General features: G+C 42.9%; 1 protein-coding gene across 16 annotated transcripts in view; it reads right to left on the reverse strand.

Moving 5' to 3' along the window:
* The window catches only part of CASK (calcium/calmodulin dependent serine protein kinase), a 486,621-nt gene that overhangs the window by 57,224 nt on the left and 407,848 nt on the right, over positions 1 to 21,549 (reverse strand). For all 16 annotated transcript variants that reach the window (XM_077480904.1, XM_077480896.1, XM_077480902.1 and 13 more), the window contains 3 exons: positions 8,957 to 9,145; positions 8,142 to 8,220; positions 4,097 to 4,182 (listed from right to left, as the gene is read on the reverse strand). In XM_077480904.1, coding sequence (XP_077337030.1) covers positions 4,097 to 4,182; positions 8,142 to 8,220; positions 8,957 to 9,145 — 354 coding nt within the window. The remainder of the gene's footprint in view (positions 1 to 4,096; positions 4,183 to 8,141; positions 8,221 to 8,956; positions 9,146 to 21,549) is intronic.

Consider the following 21,549-nt stretch of genomic DNA (forward strand, 5'->3'; position numbering starts at 1 on the left):
CTTTTGCTGCAATTAGAGCTGCAAGTCTTTTTGGGTATGTCTCTACCAGCTTTGCAGACCTAGAGAGTGAAATTTTTGCCCATTCTTTGCAAAATAGCTCAAGCTCTGCCAGATTGGATCAATGTTAGGCAAGACCTAAAATACTTTCAAAGCCAGGCAGCTGGTGCTAATGAGAGTTTTAGGCAGTCATTGTAGTTAGGCAATGGATACAGTCTGGCTATCCATGTGGTACTTCAGGAGCAGGTGACGTAGCCAAATGATTCATCCTCCAGGTTAAATGGCAGAAAAAAAAATAGGATTTTTGTACGCACCGTAAAATCCTTTTCTCTGGAGTTCACTGACTGACACAGCTCCTTTATTCTTGACCATCAGGTTGTTATGCCACCTTCAGGAGAGGACTCGGCCGATGGTCAAGAATAAAGGTGCTGTGTCAGTCAGTGAACGTAAGAGAAAGAATATTTTCCTGCGCGAGCGGGGGCTCCGATCTGAAAGGATCGCACGTGGAGGGGGAGCTGGAGAGGAGGAGAGCTGGTGGATGGAGAGCAGCCGCAATGACAACGGGAGAGGTACAGCATCAACCGACTGACTCATGGCCTCTAGCCTGGAAAGAAGCTTTGGGGGACATTCCTGAAATGAAAAAAAAAAAACCCTACCCACATCCTACCTGGAGCTTGGGCTCGGAGGAAGCATGCAGCTTGTGACACAGAGCGAGCCTGACAAGCATGGAACAGGTATGTGTTCTTGACAGCCCCCGGTGGTGACTTTAGGCATAGCAACATTTACTTAACCACTTCCCGACCGCCGCACGACGATGTACGTCGACAGAATGGCACGGGCAGGCATAAGGGCTTACATGTACGTCCTTGCCTTCCCGCAAGTCGGGGGCCCGATCGGGCCCCCGCCCGGTGCCTGCGGCGGTCGGTATTCGTTCGGGAGCGATCCCGGATGAGGGGACGGCCATTCATTCATGGCCACCCCCTCGCGATCGCTCCTGACGAATAGAAATCCTTCGTCACATCACTTCCTCTCCTGTAATGTAAACACAGGAGAGGAAGTGATGTAATCTCTCCTCCATGCCGGTATTTTTCGTTCCGACACCGAGGAGAGAGGATCGGTGAGTTGCACCAACACGACACTACACAGTAGAACATGCCAGGCACACTCACACCCCCCCCGATCACCCCCCCCCCAATTACCCCTGCCCCCCAGTCACAGTGACACCAATGTCATTTTTTATTTTTTTTTGCATTGGTGTCATTTGTGACTGTAATAACTGTTAGGGCAGTTAGGGTTAGCCCCCTTTAGTTCTAATGTACCCCCCTAACCCCCCCAATAAAGGTTTAACCCCGTGATCACCCCCCGTCGCCAGTGTCACTAAGGCTGGGTTCACATTGCAGCGGATTATGAGAATGAATGTGATTCGCACCGCACTGCAGTGCAAATCACATCCGATCTCTGTGCGATTCGAGTTCAGCCATACAGATAGTATGGCTGAATTCGCATCGCACCCGCCGCAAATTCGCACGGGACCCTTTTTTGGCCCGCAGCAGAATCGGATCGCATGGGTGCTCACACCATGCGATCCGAGTTTGCAGATCGCACTGCGATATGCGAACTGATCTGGGGGTGTCATTAACATTTCACTGACACTCCCAGCAGTTCGCATAGGGCAGTGTGAACTGCCGCCGGGAGGCATGTGATGCGGGAACCCGCCGCGGATTCGTGGCGTTCCCGCATCGCTCCAGTGTGAACCCAGCCTAATAAGCGATCGTTTTTCTGATCGCTGTATTAGTGTCACAGGTGACGCTAGTTAGGCAGGTAGGTATTTAGGTTCGCCGCAGCTTTTTATAGCGCCAGGGACCCCCATATACTACCGCATAAAGCCCCCTGATTGCCCCCTAGTTAACCCTTTCACCAGTGATCACCATATAACTGTTACAGGTGACGCTGGTTGGTTAGTTATTTTTTTATAGTTTCAGGGCACCCGCCATTTATTACCTAGTCTCACTAGTGTACCCCTAAATGTAGGGGTGTCTACTTTCCAAAAGGGGGTCATTTGGGGGGGGGGGGGGGGCTTGTGCCATCTTGGCATTTTATGGCCTTCAAAACTGTAACGCCCTTAGAAAGCCTGAAGGCGGTGCTTGGTTTTCGGGGCCCCGTACGCGGCTAGGCTCCCAAAAAGTCCCACATATGTGGTATCCCCGTACTCAGGAGAAGCAGCAGAATTTATTTTGGGGTGTCATTTCACATATGCCCATAGCATGTGTGAGCAATATATCATTTAGTGACAACTTTGTGAAAAAAAAAAAAATAAATATTAAAGTTTGTAATTTTCCCGCAACTTGTGGCAAAATATAAAATATTCCATGGACTCAAAATGCCTCTCAGCAAATAGCTTGGGGTGTCTACTTTCTAAAATGGGGTCATTTGTGGGGGTTTTGTGCCATCTTGGCATTTTATCGCCTTCAAAACTGTAATAGGTAGTGAGAAGTGAAATCAAAAATTTACGCCCTTAGAAAGCCTGAAGGCGGTGCTTGGTTTTCGGGGGCCCCGTACGCGGCTAGGCTCCCAAAAAGTCCCAGATATGTGGTATCCCCATACTCAGGAGAAGCAGCAGAATTTATTTTGGGGTGTCATTTCACATATGCCCATAGCATGTGTGAGCAATATATCATTTAGTGACAACTTTGTGTAAAAAAAAAAAACATTTTTTTTTGTCATTATTCAATCGCTTGAGGCAAAAAAATAAAATATTCAATGGGCTCAACATGCCACTTATCAATTTCCTTAGGGGGTCTACTTTCCAAAATGGGGTCATTTGGGGGGGTTTTGTACTGCCCTGCCATTTTAGCACCTCAAGAAATGAGATAGGCAGTCGTAAACTAAAAGCTGCGTAAATTCCAGAAAACGTACCTTAGTTTGTAGATGTGACAACTTTTGCGCAAACCAATAAATATACAATTATTGACTTTTTTTTTACCAAAGACATGTGGCTGAATACATTTTGGCCTAAATGTATGACTAAAATTGAGTTTATTGGATTTTTCTAATAACAAAAAGTAGAAAATATCATTTTTTTTCAAAATTTGCGGTCTTTTTACATTTATATCGCAAAAAATAAAAATCGCAGAGGCAATCAAATACCATCAAAAGAAAGCTCTATTTGTGGGAAGAAAAGGACGCAAATTTTGTTTGGGTACAACATTGCATGACCGCGCAATTACCAGTTAAAGCAGCGCAGTGCCAAATTGTAAAAAGACCTCTGGTCATTTACCAGCAAAATGGTCCGGTCTGAAAGTGGTTAAAGGAGAAAACACACAGGAATTAGAAAAATTCCTTAGGAATCTCCCTTACCTTATCCGGCTGCAGGGTTCTGTGGTAAACCAGACAGACCCAAACTTCACCACTCACGGTGGGCTCTGTTAAAAAAAAGAACCTTCAGGAACCAGGCCCCATGTTATCGGGGGATCCACAATCCTGGGCCTGTAAAAGCACCCCACCAGGAAAGATGGCTTCAAAAAAACAAACACTGGATCCCGGGGTCCAGCTCCCTAAAAAGAGAAGCAGTATAGGCATGACACGAGGCCCGGGTACCATTCGATTCTGCCTGGAAAAGAAACTTTGAATGGATCCGGTTGCATGGCTTGCCCCAGCAAAGATTTCTCCAGCGGAGCTCAGCACAGCATGTCTTTACTCGTGACCAACACCTAAGATACAGGTGAAAAAAACTGAAGTACTCCCAGTAAGGGGAGGGGTTATATAGGGAGCTAAACTTCCTGTCTAGGGTGTGCCAGTGTCCATCACCTAAAGGTGCCTATATAACCCATACAGTAAATACTGTGGATCTGTGTCCCATGATGTACAATAAAGAAACATAGCATGGTGTGTGTGCAAGCAGCACCCAACAGATTAATGTCAACTTTAAGCTTTTACCCTTACCACAGTAAAAATGGAAATGGGTCCAAAGAAGCAAATGGAGAGGTAGCTCCCAGTGTTTAAGCCTAACCGGCCTTACTGATCAAGCGAGTCTTCACTGACAGGTCATACCTGACAGGGTCATACACTCTGATATGCTAGAACTCTAAAATCTACTAACCAGCATTTTCTGAAGCTGTTCCACTGTCTGGTTTGCTACACTAATTCCATTGATTTCCCGAATTTCATCACCTACATGGAGTGTACCTGTAAATAAAATAACTGGTTAGTTCAAGACATCTCTAACATTCTATACTTCCAAGCACATTTTGTACGAAGCCAACAGAAAAAAGAAAACTTGTTGCAATTCATGTCAAAATTATTGATGGGAAGAAACAATGATTATGACAGGATTACAAACAATTTGCTTAACCAAAGCAAATAAAGACTTGCAGAAAACAAGGCAATTTTAAGAGCATCCAGATTCCTTCACTGAAATAGAAAAACTTTACTTCTTATATACTCTAGTTTTATTACTTCAGTTTCTGCAATATAGCCCCAAAATGGCACACAAATAGCCTATACATTTAAAAAAAATTAAATAAAAATAACTTGTCTTGCAATCCCCTGTGTGGCAGAACTCAGCACTCTGATAATTAATACTGTGTATAGTGCTGCCAGTTGGCAGTTTGAAAATGCTTACAGAAGGTGAGAACACAGAGATGACTTCACCAGTGTTGCTTATCCTTTGCTATCCAGTCACAGGCTGGGGACAGGTATTGATGACCAAATTGTATTGCATAAATAACTACAATAAAAAAAAGTGGGTTCCCAACTTAGCTATACAATAAGAAAAGTGGGGTTCCCAACTTGGCTATACAGTCTAGATCCGATTCACTAAAGGCAATGACCAAAACATTAGCAAATAAAAACGTTACAATATTTTAGGTGTGTTTAGTGGTTTGACTAGATTTCAGCTTTATGTGACCTACAGATATCCCACTGTAAAACCATAAAAAAAAAATTGTTACAGTAAAAAGTTATTTTTAACAAAACATTCTATAGCATCCCACACCTTCCTTTCAAACGATTTCTTTCTGGATTAGCTTTATTTCAAAACAGAGAGGCACGGATGAAGTGGTCTCTAAGCTGTTACCATGTTACCAAACACATTATAGAAATGCTGCAAAGAACATACCTGGCAAAACAATAACATAATTGAAGTGCATCAATATTTCAAACTTTTACTTTTGGCATCCTTTGTCTAACTCAAGAAACGTGTGTGCATGTGTCAGCACATGTCGTAAACCCTTCCCTCTGAAAATGGCCGTTGCATGGCTATTTTATGGAAACATTGGCTTTAAAGCAGGCCATGCATTATAATTTTTTTTATTCAACCAGTGGATCGAAGGAAAAAAAATTGCAGATTTTCAGATTCACACATTCAAGGTGGATGGGGGAATCACTCCCACTGTGCTGTTGTGTTCACAGTGGGGAGCCTTCCCTGCCATCAGAACACAATGAGCAATGTTTCCGGGCATAGCCAGCGGCACGGATCACTTTCTGAACTGGCTGAATTTCGATCCATGTATGCCCGACTTTTTAAACTTTTTTTAGTCACTAAAAATCAAAAGTCAGAAGCCCTTATATACAGTGCTTGTTCTGGGTATTGACAACTGGCTAGAAGCAGATATTTTCCATTAAAGTTGGCCATAGATTTTTTTTTTTTTTTCAATCAGCCGGAGTGTCTAACAGGACACAATTGAGTTGTGTTGTAATGCACATGCATTTTAGAGTGTCATTCACAATTATTGGCACTGCAGTTCAATAAAGCACGCATTTAGCATTACAGTGCATTGCATTAACACATGCTATTACCATGTGCTACCACAAAGCTAGTGCTATCAATGAGCCATTAAAGTGAATGTAACAATATATTTATACAGTGCTGAGGGGTGGAACCTGCTCAAAACCATAACTGCGTGTCTGAGGCACTGATTTTTAAAGTTACCAAATGTAAAATTAATGTCTTGTGTAAAGGACTGGCTGTGCAACGAGTTCATTCTTTATCATATACATCATTAGCTGTAAAAGTAGTAAAATGAACACAAGCATTTTTCATACTGTATGCATCACAGTGCATCCTTAGGCTACATTTCCACTGGTGATTAGGGCTAGTGCTATTAGTAGTAGCAGGAATCAGAGATTCCTGCTGTGGCTCTCAGAAGCAAGGTGCAGCCATCGGCCCCGATCACTATGATGACAGATTGCCGATGGCCACAGCTATTTGCCAGTTTTTGCACAGCCAGGGATCACTGCAGGTAGTTAACGAATAGCGGTGGCTGCAGGCGATCAGTTATTATAGTGAACAGCGGCCATACCTAGCCATTGAGGCACAGCTGATTCCAGCTGCTACTGGCCCTAATTGACACGTGAATGCAGCCTTAGTCCAAAGCAGGGCTGATAGTATGGATAATAAAGAACCATCGTAAAAATGTTAAACATATCTGTTAACCTCAGTACACTCACACGAAATGTGTACTGCAGTGTACTTATCACTAGAGGTCTTGGGTTCAATACCCATAAAGATAATTATCTACATGGAGTCCATTTGTCCCCCTCAATGCATTTATTTATAATATATATATATATATATATATATATATATATATATATATATATATATATATATATATATATATATATATATGCTATAGAAATCAGAAAATTAAAGCTGATCTCCAGGTTTCCTGTCACTTTATATAATTTGTTTCAACCAAGCTGATCCAAATAATTTCCTTCACAAATTTCTGCATTGGCACTAAAGTTCTGTATGAACTGTATGTAGCTTCAGCTACATACAGTACAGAGTGCTGGGTTGCAGCTGTGAGAGACTTCCTGTCTTACGCCCCTTCAACAATACAAAGCAAGTCTGAGTGGTGCTCAGCCATTCATAGGCAGCTATGTATTCTGTGAATCAATACAAAACTTCCTGTGATTGGCTGAGGCAGAGTGGCAGGCTTATTACATCACAATCTCCGATTTGAAAAAATAAGAGAAAGCTTTTGTATTCATTCACATAATACAAGGCGGCCTATGAGTGGCTGAGCAAAACTTAGACCGACTATTTTGTTTCAGGTGTGAGACAGGAAGTCTGTCTCGCAGCCAGAACCCAGCACTTTGTACTGTATGTCGCTGAAGTGACATACAGTTCATACAGCACTTAGAGGCAATGCAACAGTTGCAGAAAAATGTTTATTTGAATCAGCTTGGTCCAAACAAACTATATAAAGTGATAGGAAACCTGGATATCAACTTGAAATAAAAGCAGCAAAGGTAATGGGCACCTGCCAAAAGCATCATCAGAGTTTGTTTAGGGCCACGTGCTGTGTTCACTGTAGTCTGTGGCAGTATAAACAATTCCATCTTAAAAGGAAACTAGTATTAAATACAGAGGTTACCATTACTGACCTCCACATTTGAAAATACCAGTTCTCAGCCTGTGATTTTGATCCACTGGTTCTGTACTTTCCAACAGACCCTGTACAAAATATGTACATTAGGGAACTCTGACTCTGTTCTGATTTATGTATCTTGCTTGTTACAGGTGACTCAAAGCACTGCAACCAGATAAAGCCAGGCAACTAGCATTTCAGAAGTGGACGGAAATAGAAGCTTTTGAGTTTCTTGCAATATAGGTTTCACTTAATACAAAAACAACAATATGCAAATGGATGACATACTATTTGAAATTCTAATTTTGACATTTTCTATTTAACAAAGATGAAAACAGCAATTTAAGTTCAGAAACCGATAAAGAATTTAAAATAATCCCAATTCTCTGTTTACATCAAAGATCTTGAATTGTATTATTAAACAATGTTCATGCACAATTTCATGCCTCAGTTTGATAAAAATTAGAGTGCCAAGGCTCTCAGCAGTTATTTGACTGAAAATGTATTAATTTTACACTAATTTCACAAATACCAGCTCTAAAGTATGAACAGTATAGTCATAACAATGGAGCTGATTACAAATGAGTTTGCAGGCTGAGCTGATTAGTAGCCATTTTTATAGTGTTCACTGTTCAGCCTTCATTCAAGCAGCACTCATTCATAACCTAACAGTAAAAACTCATTGAGGTGTGACAGGGTTAGAAATACTGCGAAAAGCATGACAGCTTAGGCAGCTACAAAATTATAAGATCTGTAAGTGCGGTACAGTACCTTGTCTGTGAATCATTCCTCCATGCATAATTCTTGCAACAATACAATGGTTCAGCTCATTCATCTTTAGCGTTATACCCTATTGAAAACAAATTTAAAATGCTTTACAAATCTGTCATACAAAAATTAAAAAAAATAAAATAAAAGCCCAAAAGAATCGCCCAAGTCTATTTACAACTCATTATCACAGGAAAATTTCTATTAGGATTAAGCCACATTAGCAGTATCAACCTCATGCAATTTAAACGCTTGTTGGCAATCATGTCATTTGAAGCATATGACTACTGACAAATAATTTCAATGTGTTACAAAGGAAGCTAATGGCCAACAGAACTCTAAGGCACAATTTTAAGGCTCAAAGACAAAAATGAACAAACCTCTGTAATCATTGCTACATATATATATTACAGACAGTGTCAATGGCTGAATTGAAGTTGGTGTCAGTCTCTTACAGTCATGTCTGTACAACAGAGATTAGAGGGAAAAGCAACAGGTTTCAATGTCCAGTCAGAGGCTGAGGAGGTGGACAAGTAAGCCTTGGATCACTAGGATAGCCAATCACAATGATCACTAGCGTTAGAACCTGCCCCTGTACTTTTTCCTCATCAAGGAGAAAAAGAGTGGAAGGGATGGCATGGGGCCCTGTTAGTGAAACTGAACAAGAGGCGGCAGGTAAAACAGCCACCATATATTTATTTCCCCTGTGTATTTAGGGGTTTGCCTGGTGTTCAGCTTGAATGCTAATAAAAAACAAAATACATTTGGGGACGGATCATAAATAACAAATTGATTGCCCCTGAAGTCAAACGACTTACCATAGGTTCATCTGTATTCTTCTGGAATTGCACCAATCTCACCCGTGTAACGTTTTCCATATCCATATCACCGTTTGCACTTTCTGGAGAATCTCCGTTCAGGTAGGGAGATGTTGGAGGGGGCGTAACTCTTAGTGCATCATCACTGTAAACTTCATGGGCTACCACATCATGAGTTTGTAGTAAGGCCTTACAATTAATAGAACATTATTATTATGGAAAACTGCTTTTAAAAGTGCAAGACAAAAAATACAAGTCAATGTTGAGACAGCATTTAATAATAAAAAAAAATGTATATATATATATATATATATATATATATATATATATATATATATATATATATATATATACATATACACACACACACACACATACATATACACATACATACATACACATATAAAAAAAAAAAAGAGAACTTTTTTCCAAAAATAGGATTTTTTTTGTACTCACCGTAAAATTTATTTTCTCTGTAATTCACAGACTGACACAGCTCCTCTTAGCCATTGGGTTGATACGCCACCTTTAGAAGACTAGGCATAACATGTTATGAAAAACACAGAACTTTTAGTTCCGCCCAAGGGGTGGTCCCTTAGGTAACAACCCCCCAGCCTGCCATGCAGCCCTCAGTACGTCAACAAACAGTATAACGTAAAGAAAAATAGGAGGGGCGGGTGCTGTGTCAGTCGGTAAATTACAGAGAAAAGGATTTTATGGTGTGTACAAAAAATCCTATTTTCTCTTATTTTGGACTGACACAGCTCCTCTCTTAGCCATTGGGACGTCCCCAAGCAGTGCCAAAACGAGGGGTGGGAAAGCAGCATAAAAACTTCATCCACCATGGCAAGTGGGAACCAGTATAACTTTACCCACAAAAACGACAGTGTGTAGAAAAAAAAAAAACACCACAGTAAACAGAGAGGAACTACCCTAAAAACTGCACCAAAATTGCAGTAACAAATGCAATGGTGCATCAACGTAAAGGTACTGCGTTTTTACCCAAAAACCAGGGCAAAAAAAAGGAAAAAATTGCATATGCAATTGCAAATATACAGCCGCCTGCAAAACTTTGCGGCCAAAACAGACATCAGCCAATGCACTGACATCTACCTTGTAGAACTTGGTAAAAGTGTGAACAGACGACCAGGTCGCCTCTTTACACACTTGAGCAACAGACGCTTGATATCGGAAGGCCCAAGAAGTTCCCATTGCCCCTGTGGAGTGGGCCGTGACCGGAAAGGGGGGCACCTGCCCCTTCAAGGCGTAGGCTTGTACTACAATCTGCCTGATCCACCTGGAAATGTTGGCCAACGAGACCACCATGCCTTTCTTTGGACCAGCCACCGAAACAAACAGTGAGTCTGACTTCCGGAAGGGAGCCGTGGCAGACAAATACACCCTCAGAGCCCGAACCACGTCCAGGGAATGGAGGGCCACCTCCTTAGGATGTGTCGGCTTAGGAGATGATAACACAATGTCCTCACTGATGTGAAACGCAGAGACCACCTTCAGCAGAAAAGAAGGTTGCGGACGGAACACCACCTTATTCTTGTGGATAACCAGATAGGGTGACTTGCAGGACAAGGCCGCCAGTTCCAAAACCCTTCTGGCCGATGTAATGGCCACTAAAAAGACCTAAAATGAGGGCCTTTGCCTACGGCGTGGCTCCCTAGCCTTCCTGGCCTGTGGGAGTAGTGTACTCTTACCACCTGTGACATTTTTAATAATGTCATCCAAAGAGGCTCCATAGAGCCGGTTGCCAAGGAAGGGCAGATCCGTCAGGGCTTTCTTGGATGCCTGGTCAGCAGACCAGCATTTCAACCAAATCAGGCGCCTCAGCACCACTGCTGACACTGAAGCCCTGGATAACAGGGGAAGAGTATCCAGTGCCACGTCACAAACGTACTTAAGGCCTTGCACTAGTTGTTCTGCTAGTTCCACGCAGACAGGAGAAGCCTGTTCTCCCAATTCGCGGTGCAACAATTTTGCCCACTCAGTTAGTGTCTGCGACACAAGTGCGGATGCCAGTACTGGTCGCATGGTTGACTCCACAACCGTAGACAAGGAACGAGCCACTGCCTCGGCCTTCCTGTGCGTGGGATCCTTAAATGCAGGAGTCCCCTCTACCGGGAACGTGGTTACTTTGTTTAACCTGGATACTGGGGGGTCCATGACCGGAGAAGCCAACCACTTTTTGAGAAGGCTCTCTTCAAAGGGGTAACACACCGCCATGTATTTGGGGACCGAAAAGGTCAGTTGTGGTCAACCCCATTCCTTGTAAATTAACTTGTCAAAATAAGTCAGATACGGGAACACCTAAGGGGAGCGGGCTTGCTTACGGGACCTAAAAGGGACCGCTACATCAGCTTTGGGATCTGGCTCCTGAATCTTCAGGGTATCACGCACAGCTGTGATAAGTGCTCTGACAAGCAATTTGCCGTGCACGGACCTGGACAAGGACTCAAGTCCTGGTGAGCGTCATCTGAAATGACAGAGCAGGGGTCACCAGCCTCAGCAGGGCCCGAATCTGCATCAGAGCTCTCCCCAGAGGATGGGGGGGGGTGCGTTTCTTAGCACCTTTGCGCCCACGCACCTCCTCCATCTTGGCAACGAACGAATTGAGGACCGCTGACAAAGTGTCCAGGGACACTGCACATTCTGCAGGTGAACCGGTTGCAATTGCCTGGATTTCGGGGGAAGAAATACCATGTTCTGAAGCCATGCTGACCCTACCCTGTCTGCCACCTGATGGGGACTTAGGATAGTGATGGTCCCACCCTCCTAACTGCTGCTGGCTGAGGGGCTCTTTCCTGCAGGACTCACCACCCTGACTGGTTCTGCGCTGTCCAGGAAGTAGTGCCTGTGTTCCTTGTCAGCTCCCAGGTGCAGAGAAAATCCCACTGTCATCCAGAGCTGCTGCTTATGGCGCTGAAACTGATCTACAATGTGCACAGGCTCAAAGAAAATGGGCGCCGAGCGTCCAGTATAAGGACCTAAGGACAGAGAAAATGTCCGCCGGACTACAGGAAAGCATGCTGTTCCTTGCCCTCTGAACACTGAAAAAAACAATGAGGACAGGACAGAAAATGGCGGTGAACAGTGCTGCAGGGATCACAGACACAGCCTCTCAGACACCCCCAGGGAGAGAACACACATCAGGGCACAGCCAGCGCAGCCCCCCCCCCAGATGAGAGCCCCCGAACATGACACACACACTGCTCAGCAGTCACGTGCAGCATCCCCCACAGGGAGAGGAGGGAGGGAAGATAGGGACAGGGAGAGAAGAGAGGGAGGTGAGGGACCCCCGAATTGACCTCCCAAGGCAATGCCCAGCTGCTCAGCCCCGCTGAGGCAGGGAGAGCTGTACTTACCAGTCCTGCAGAGCTGGGAGACATTCCATCACAAACCCACTCCCCGATCAGTACGGGGTGGCTGCTGGCCACAGCACACTGACGTACATATATCAGTAGCCCGATCACATGTGTGCCCCGGAGCATTAAAGCTTACCGACCACCTCTGTAGCTGAGGTACGTCGTGGCTGACCTAGTGCGTAGCTCTGGTCTGCACACGCTCGCTGGCCAGGCTAGGAAGACTACAAGGTTAAGGGTATCCAGCCTGTCACCCAGCCGGCTGTTGATATAGATCACAGGATTTATTAGTCTTGCGCAAAAAGCAAAGCTTCTGCAGAAAAAAATCCACACCGACGGGCCCGCAGGGTTCCTAGGTCCTTCTCCTTCACTAGGCAAAATAAAACTGAGGGCTGCATGGCAGGCTGGGGGGTTGTTACCTAAGGGACCGCCCCTTGGGCCAAACTAAAAGTTCTGTGTTTTTCATAACATGTTATGCCTAATCTTCTCCTAAAGGTGGAGTAATAACCCAATGGCTAAGAGGAGCTGCGTCATTAGCTTTCGACAGCACAGATGTCCCAGAACATTTTTAGTGCATTTAAGCCGATGCAATTTTAAAACATTTTAATCACTATAAAAGTGCATCTTATAAAGGCACAGAAACTGCATTCAATTTCACATATGTAAACCTAAACCGAGTTGTTGCATATGCCTGCTCTCTAAATACAGATGTAAACATGTTTGCTTTTTGACTAAAGAACCACAAATGGGGGGCCAATGCGCCACTTAACCACTTCAGCCCTGGAAGGCTTTACTACCTTAATGACCAGGCCATTTTTTGCGATACGGCACTGCGTTATTTTATCTAAAAATTGTGCGCTCGTGCAATGCTGTACCCAAATAAAATTAATGTCCTTTTTTCCCCCCACAAATAGAGCTGTCTGTTGGTGGTATTTGATCACCTGTGTGTTCTTTACTGTTTAACAAAGCTATAAACAAAAAAAGTGTGACAACTTTGAAAATAAATGAAATAATCATTTTTTACCCAATAACATTTTTATACCCCCCCCCCCCCCCCCAAAAAATCAAATTTCTTCATCAATTTAGGCCAATATGTATTCTGCTGCATATTTTTTGCAAAAAAAATCCCAATAAGCGCATATTTATTGGTTTGTGCAAAAGTTATAGTGTCTACAAACTATGGGATAGATTTATGGAATTTATTTTTTGTATTGTCTTTACTAGTAATGGAGGTGATGAGTGATTTTTGTGGGTGTGCGACATTGCGGCAGACAAATCTGACACCAAGTGAAACTTTTTGGGGACCAGCGACACAAATCCAGTGAACAGCACGGCCCCAGAGCCGACGTCGTGCAGGTACGTGATCGTGCGCTTAAGGGCTACACTGATGCAGTACACGTACGTGGGACAGTCTGCTTCCTGACCGCCCCACGCCAATGTACGTTGGCAGAATGGCACGGGTGCGCAAAAGGGCATACCCGTACGTCCCTTCGTAATCCCGGGCTAGCGTACGTGTGCCTGCAAACTCTATGTCCGCAGGTGGTCCGTGATCATGGCGAGGAGAGGCAGAACAGGGAAAATGTAAACAAGGCATTTCCCTGTTCTGCCTAGTGACATGACAGGGATCTACTGCTCCCTGTCATCGGGAGCAGTGATCTATGTCAGGTCCTAGGTAGCCCATCCCCCTACAGTTAGAACATGCTGAGGGAACAAGCTCCTTGATTGCCCCCCTAGTGTTAACCCCTTCCCTGCCAGTGACATATACACAGTAATCAGTGGCAATTTTTAGCTCTGATCTCTGTATAAATGTCAATGGTCCCAATATAGTGTAAAAAGTGTCCGATCTGTCCTCTGCAATGTCGTGGTTCCGATAAAAATTGCAGATTACAGCCATTACTAATAAAAAAATTAAAAAATGCCATGAATCTATCCCCTATTTTGTAGACACTATAATTTTTTTGCAAACCAATCAATATACACTTATGATTTTTTTTTTTACCAAAAATATGTACAAGAATACAGATCGGCCTAAACTGAGAAAGAAATTATTTTTTTAATATATTTTTTGGGGATAATATAGCAAAGTAGACGCTCTATTTTTGTTTATAGCGCAAAAAATATAAAACCGCAGAGGTGATCAAAAGAACCACCATAAGAAAGCTCTATTTGTGGGGAGAAAAAAGCATGTCAATTTTGTTTGGTTACAACGTTGCACGACCACGCAATTGTCAGTTAAAGCGATGCTGTGCCGAATTGCAAAAAAAGCTCTGGTCAGGAAGGGGGAAAAATCGTTTGGGGCCGAAGTGGTTAAATTACTGCACTTCATCTACAGCCATTCCAGACTTTAATTACATATTTTAATTGTGTTCATTTTACAGGGGCATAGTTACAAACACATAGGCACCATTATTTAGTAGTCTAATGATTCTGCACAATTGCAAGGTCAAGCAATATTTGCAGACAATCATTAGCATTTGCTCTTCCATGGAAAAATTATTCTACATGCACTCTTATGTATAACCTAACAAACGTGCAGTGAATGCAAGACATTTCATACAAACACCTGACTTAAGTTGTAAATTTTTGCTATTTAAAACTGGACTGTATTATTGGTGTGTTTTGATAGAACCCCTCTCCCTCAACCAAAAATGTAGAGAAAACATTTTTTAATGCATACTGCCATTTAACAGTAACTGCACACTGTAAATTCCTTTTTTTTTTTCGAGGGAGGGATATGGACATTTAGAGACTGTTGGGTTATACTGCTAGCTACAGAAGCTCAAAGAGTGAAAAACCTGTGGAGGCCTTAGGCACCTCATGTTTTGCAAATAAGAGTGCTATTAGCAAGTGATCTCAGTCTTTTGCACTACCCACTTAAAGCATGATTTTTAGGGTTCTGTTAAAGTGATTGACCAGGCCATTCATCTGTGGATGGTAGACAGATATGCGCACCTACTTAATCTGAAACAGATGTACGCTGCTACCAATCTAAACATCTGCTATAACCCTTGACATGAATGGCATGCCCAGGTCGGTGAGAATTTCTCTGGGAAAATTGGTTACAGTAAACACATGGCAGAGTTGCCTTGTAATCATTCTGGACTAGGTATTCTGCAGAGATAAAGCTTCATAGTACTGTTGAGGAAAGACCAATATCACTAATATGTACTGGTAACCTTGGGTGGATTTTCATCAATGGGCCTATAAAATCTACTGCTTTCTGTTCAAATGGAACCACAATTTTAGGGGCAGGGGCACCAAGCGGCTGTGGAAATGCAACAAAAAGTTATTTGGCAGACTCAACAAGATGTACAACATTTCTTTAGTTCAGTAGAGCCGGTCTGCGATCTGTTGCCTTGCCCAGGCCAAAGTAGGGTCCTGCATTGAAGCCATGCCAAAACACTCCAGAGATGCATCTAGATCAGAAAAGGCAGGGCCACGGGTTGTTTCCTCCAGGACCTTCCAAAGCATGAGCTATAAAAGAGAAGGTCCCTGCCAATGTGCGCAGCTCAGGTTCAGAACTCTTACCCCCCAACAGCGACATTTTTAGCTGTGTAGTCAGACTCATCATAAAAATCCTCACTATATGGTATATCAATATAATCCGAGGGTCGGCACTGTACAAAATTAAGTAAAACCTAAATGAGATTATTTCTGAATAGTAAAAATAAATATTAACCCATGACTATTGCGATTTCAGATGGGCAATGCTGTGTGAAGAGAGCAGACTACTATTACAGGATCAGTGTTTTAGAATTACCAGTTGTGGGCATAGGTTTCTTACTGGTAATGCATTTAATTTAACCATCACAGTTGTGGAATGGGTGTTTTGGTTAGCAGTCATTTCCTACTTTCAATGGTAATTTAATCTGACTCATAATGAATAAAGTTTGAAGAAACCTCAGCAATGCATTTATGCTCAAACTGCAGAGTATCTTTAAGCTTCCATGTTATATACAGTTTTGTACAGGTATGATTAGCAACTAAAAAAAACAGACATTTTCCATATATTTCCTGGAAATAAAGAATTTACGCAGGTAACAGCCTGGCTAAACTTTGGAACCGTAATAGGATTGCCAAAGCCTTGAGTTGGATTACAGATCATATTTAGACAATTTCCAGTATTAAAGATTGGTTGCTGGAGTAGATCCAAAAATCTGAATGGAGCCAAACTTTAAAGCTTGAACTGCTTAAATAATTTATTTTATTATACACACACACACACACTCTGTATCCAACAAAAGTGAGTACACCCCTAAAATTTTATAAATATTTTATTGATTCTTTTCATGTGACAACACTGAAGAAATGACACTTTGCTACAATGTAAATCAGTGAGTGTACAGCTTGTATAACAGTGTAAATTTGCTGTCCCCTCAAAATAGCTCAACACAGCCATGTCTAAACCGTTGGCAACAAAAGTGAGCACACCCCTAAGTGAAAATGTTCAAATTGGGCACATTTAGCCATTTTCCACCCCTGATGTCTTGAGACTCATTAGTCTTACAAGGTCTCAGGTGTGAATGGGGAACAGGTGTGTTAAATTTGGTGTTATCGCTCTCACTCTCTCATACCGGTCCACTGGAACTTCAACAATGCACCTCACGGCAAAAAAAAATCTGAGGATCTGAAAAAAGAATTGTTGCAGCAATGCTGGCAGTACTCTTACGTCCATTTCCCAAAGGCAACCTCTTGATATGGCGCTGACCACGTGAACTCAACTGCTTTGGTCGACCATGGCGAGGCCTGTTCTGAGTGGAATCTGTCCTGTTAAACTGCTGTATGGTCTTGGCTACCATGCTGCAGCTCAGTTTCTTCCTATAGCCTAGGCCATCTTTATGAAGAGCAACAATTCTTTATCTCAGATCCTCAGTTTTTTTGCCGCGAGGTGCCATGTTGAATTTGTATGAAAGAGAGAGAGCGATAACGCAAATGTAGCACACCTGCACCCCATTCACACCTGAGACCTTGTAACACTAACGGATCACATGACACCAGGGAGGGAAAATGGCTAATTGGGCCCAATTTGGACATTTTCACTTAGGGGTGTACTCAGTTTTGTTGTCAGCGGTTTAGACATTAATGGCTGTGTGTTGAGTTATTGAGTCAACAGCAAATATACACTGTTATACAAGCTGTACACCCACTACTTTACAGGTTAGCAAAGTGTCATTTCTTCAGTGTTGTCACATGAAGATATAATAAAATATTTACAAAAATGTGAGGGGTGTACTCACATTTGTGAGATACTGTGCGTGTGTATAACTCTTCTGGGAATGCTGTCCACAAGGTTTAGGAGTGTGTCTATGGGAATGTTTGATCATTCTTTCAGAAGTGCATTTGTGAGGTCAGGCACTGATGTTGGATTAGAATGCCTGGCTCACAGACTTCACTCCAATTCATCCCAAAAGTGTTCTAACCAGTTGAGGTTGGGTTGTTGGTGCAGGCCAGTCAACCCCCAACTTGCTCATCCAGGTTCTTATGGACCTTGCTTTGTGCACTGGTTCAAATTATTTGGTGGTGGGGGGGAGGGATTATGGTAAGGGGTTGTTCAGTGGTTGGGCTTGGCCCCTTAGTTCCAGTGAAGGGAACTCTTAAGGCCTCAGCATAGCAAGACATTTTCGACAATTTCATGCTCCCAACTTTGTGGGAACAGTTAGGGGATGGCCCCTTCCTGTTCCAACATGACAGAGCACCATTGCACAAACAAAGGTCCATAAAGACAAGGATGAGCAAGTTTGGGGTGGAGGAACTTGACTGGCCTGCAAAGAGCACTGACCTAAACCCGACATAACACCTTTGGTATAAATTGGAGTGGAGACAGAGCCAGGACTTCTCATTCACATTACCATTTTGGTGCAAATGCAATGCAAATTCAGCCAGACAATGGGTATGGCTGAATTCGCTTCGCACAGACATCGCATGTGATCTGCACAGCAGTGTGGTGCGAATCACATGCAATGTCTAACATCGCACAAGTTTGAACCCAGCCTAAGACCTAAATCACACTTGCACTGTCAAATTTGGTTTAGAGAACATTTCTAAACGAATATAAATGTATGTAATGATTTTTCAGTGGTGCCATTCACACTATGCATAACATCCTTTTAGGTGCAGTTTAACAATATTTAGAGGAAATATTACTCTCCCACATTCAGGATCTGATTTAACACTCAAAATGCAACCAAACATATGAAAATGCACCTTAAAGCATTAAAACTTAAAGGAAAAAGTGATCTAGGAAGCACAAAAGTTGTTAAAAACGTCCCAGATAACTGCTCCAATGTTTAGAAAAGCTAAGCGCAGTGCGAATGAACTTTTACGCTATTATAGGTTGTGAGTAAAGGGCAACAAATGACACCATAAAACTTCATGATCAAAGCAGATCTTATGTAGGAGAAAAACACAAAGGACTGGAAGAAAGACTCATAATGCCTTTAACAAAAAGGGATTTAAAAAAAAAAAAAAAAAAAAAAAAAACCCCTAAAATAAATGCATCTAATGTAATCACAGTTTTAAGGCTCTTTCACACAGGTGGTAAAAAAAGGGAGACTGAGCCCCGGTTTTACCCTCCCAAACTGCTAACTATACAGCTTGACAGGGTAGTACCCATGTTGTAGAGTTTGCTGAACTCATCACTGGGATAAAGGGTATCTGGGGGTATTATCACATTTTGCAAAACTATGATAGTATCACCTATATCAGTTTTACCTGATAAAAAATACTGTATGCTGGGGTTAAGCTCCAGCATTTTAAGACATAAAAATAAGTTATACCAAAAACAAACCTTCGATAAACGCTCCAATTCAGTTCTCTATTACTCTAATGTACACAGTCATGTTCAAAAGAAGAACAAAAAAAAGAAATTGTGTGAGGTAAACACATTGTACTTATCCAACTAGAAGAAAGGGGATTGAGAGAAAAACTAGAGTGCTATACAAACATAGGATTTGCTAGCTAGGCAATACAGTGATGAAGCATACAAGGATATGCTGAATCAGATAACACATACGAAGGTGTTAATACGGAGAGAATCTAGTACTACAGATATGGAAGGAACATTCTGCTGAGAAATATAATTGGCAAATGCTTTAGTTTCTTGTCTTCCTTGTGATCAATAGCACTATAAATAATGGATGAGGACCAAAGCCAATTAGCTACCAGTAGACATATGTCTCCCACTTCATCTCCTTTACCCTCCTCATTTAAAGAAGTAGTTTATACAATAATATGAGGCATTGATGAAATATGGGGATACACTGAACAATAAAGCTGAACAATATAAAAAGTAACCATCTAGCATTTTTAAAACCAATTTTGATGATAACCATCCCTAGTTATCAATATATCTTGAAGTATAAAAGCTTAATATTATGTTTCTACTGTGAAAAGGGACATTTATCTTAAAAATAGAGAACTTTAGTGGGAGCAATTGAGAAACTGGCAATCCGGCAGCAATAAACGCTACAACTGCAATGAAGAACGGCGAGTAGACACAGCAACAGCCCACCTAGGGACACAAGAGGTGAGGCTCCCCAATGTTTCTTCCAGGCCAAAAGGGGGGGGGTCAGTTAAAGTCCCATTGTGTAGAATGGGGCTTTGACCTTGCCGACTCCCTCCTGCTGCATCTCACCTAATATATAACAAAAAAAAATAAATAAAAAAAAATAAAAGCTCAAACCATCTGCAATAACTTATTAAATAAACTATTCCACTCCTATTATTGTATTGCTTCACCCTCACCGAGCCCAGTATCATTATATACAGTATAAACCAGCCCTTATCTCGATCCAGCGATGTGCACGAGAGCCAAGCAGTGGGAGACATTGGGTCCTGCTGCTGTCAGAGCCAGTAAGGAGGGAACAGGGGCAGGGCCAAGTCCTGCTCTGTCTAACTTATGGATACACAAAGCAGGGCTGAGGAGAACGCAAACACGAATGCCCCCATAGCAAGCGGCTTGCTATGGGGGCACTTGGCAGAAGCCAGGAGCGCTGGCAGAGGACCAGAGAAGTGGAGGATTGGGGCTGTTCTGTGCAAAACCGTTAACATGTTTGTTAATTTAATAAAAAATAAAATTTTTCCATGGCTTGGAGAAGTTATTAATATTCTTAGAGTACATATAGACATGCGTCTAAATCTCCATTTCTCCTGAAGCTCAGTCCGCGTTCAGATTGCACTTCAGAGGCTACTGACAAGTGGAGAGGAAGCAATGTGACTCCTCCTCACTGCCTGTTTTAATCCCATTCTCTGCCGACAAACACACTGCAACTGTGTGCATCGCATTCAGTTGCAGGGCACTTGCCGTGCTTCCCCATTTGCTAGAGTGTGCAGTGTTCGAAAGGCGGGCGTCAGGTAAAATTTGCCATGGACATGAAGCATCGTGACTGTGGCATGTAACCATCCTCATCTGTTGCCTACTGGAGCCTAAGGGAGGGGGAGGGGCAGTTTATGTAGGTGGAAAAACATTGCTCAACCCCCAACTGCATATCTAAATGAAGCCTTACAAACTCTAAATGTCTGCCACACACTTAAAGCTGAGATTCACACAAAAATTGAACCTCCGCTTTTCGGAACCCTCCTCCCCTCCGTTGTCACATTTGGCACCAGGGGGGGGGGAGAGGGGTGCAGATACCTGTCCCAGAAAGGAGTCTATGCCTCTTGCTGTCCCGCCACTCTGTCTGCTGGGACACACACGGGTCCCAGAGACAGCAGGGACCATTCAGATTGTGCTGCGCGACTCATGCAAGCGCAGTAGGGAACCAGGAATTGAAGCCGCAAGGCTTAGTTTCCTGATTCCCTTACCAAAGATGGTGGCGGCAGCATCTGAGGACCGAGGCACGGTTTGGCCTCAGGCACTGACATCGCTGGACCTTGGGACAAGTGAGTGTCCTTATTTTAAAAGTCAGCAGCTGCAGTATTTGTAACTGCTGACTTTTAGAATCATCATAATCACATCTGTCCAATGAACAGAGACCAAAACAAGCAGCAGTAACACTTAGGCATAAATAGTAGAGTGGTATTCCCGACTAGCAAACTGCCTGGAGTTTATCCTTTTAATTACATTCATTGTGAACTGTTAGACCAGAAATGGTCTCGTCTTAGGCCACTTTGACACTGGGCACGGGGGGGGGGGGGGGGGGGGGGGGGGCGGGGTTTAAACCTTTATTAAGATATTTAACCACTTGCCGCCCGCCCTATTACAAATTGACGGCGGCAAAGTGG

This window comes from Lithobates pipiens, unplaced genomic scaffold (genome assembly GCF_037356315.1).
Source record: "Lithobates pipiens isolate NorthernLeopardFrog02 unplaced genomic scaffold, aLitPip1_a1.2 Scaffold_16, whole genome shotgun sequence".
Taxonomy (NCBI): Eukaryota; Metazoa; Chordata; class Amphibia; order Anura; family Ranidae; genus Lithobates; species Lithobates pipiens.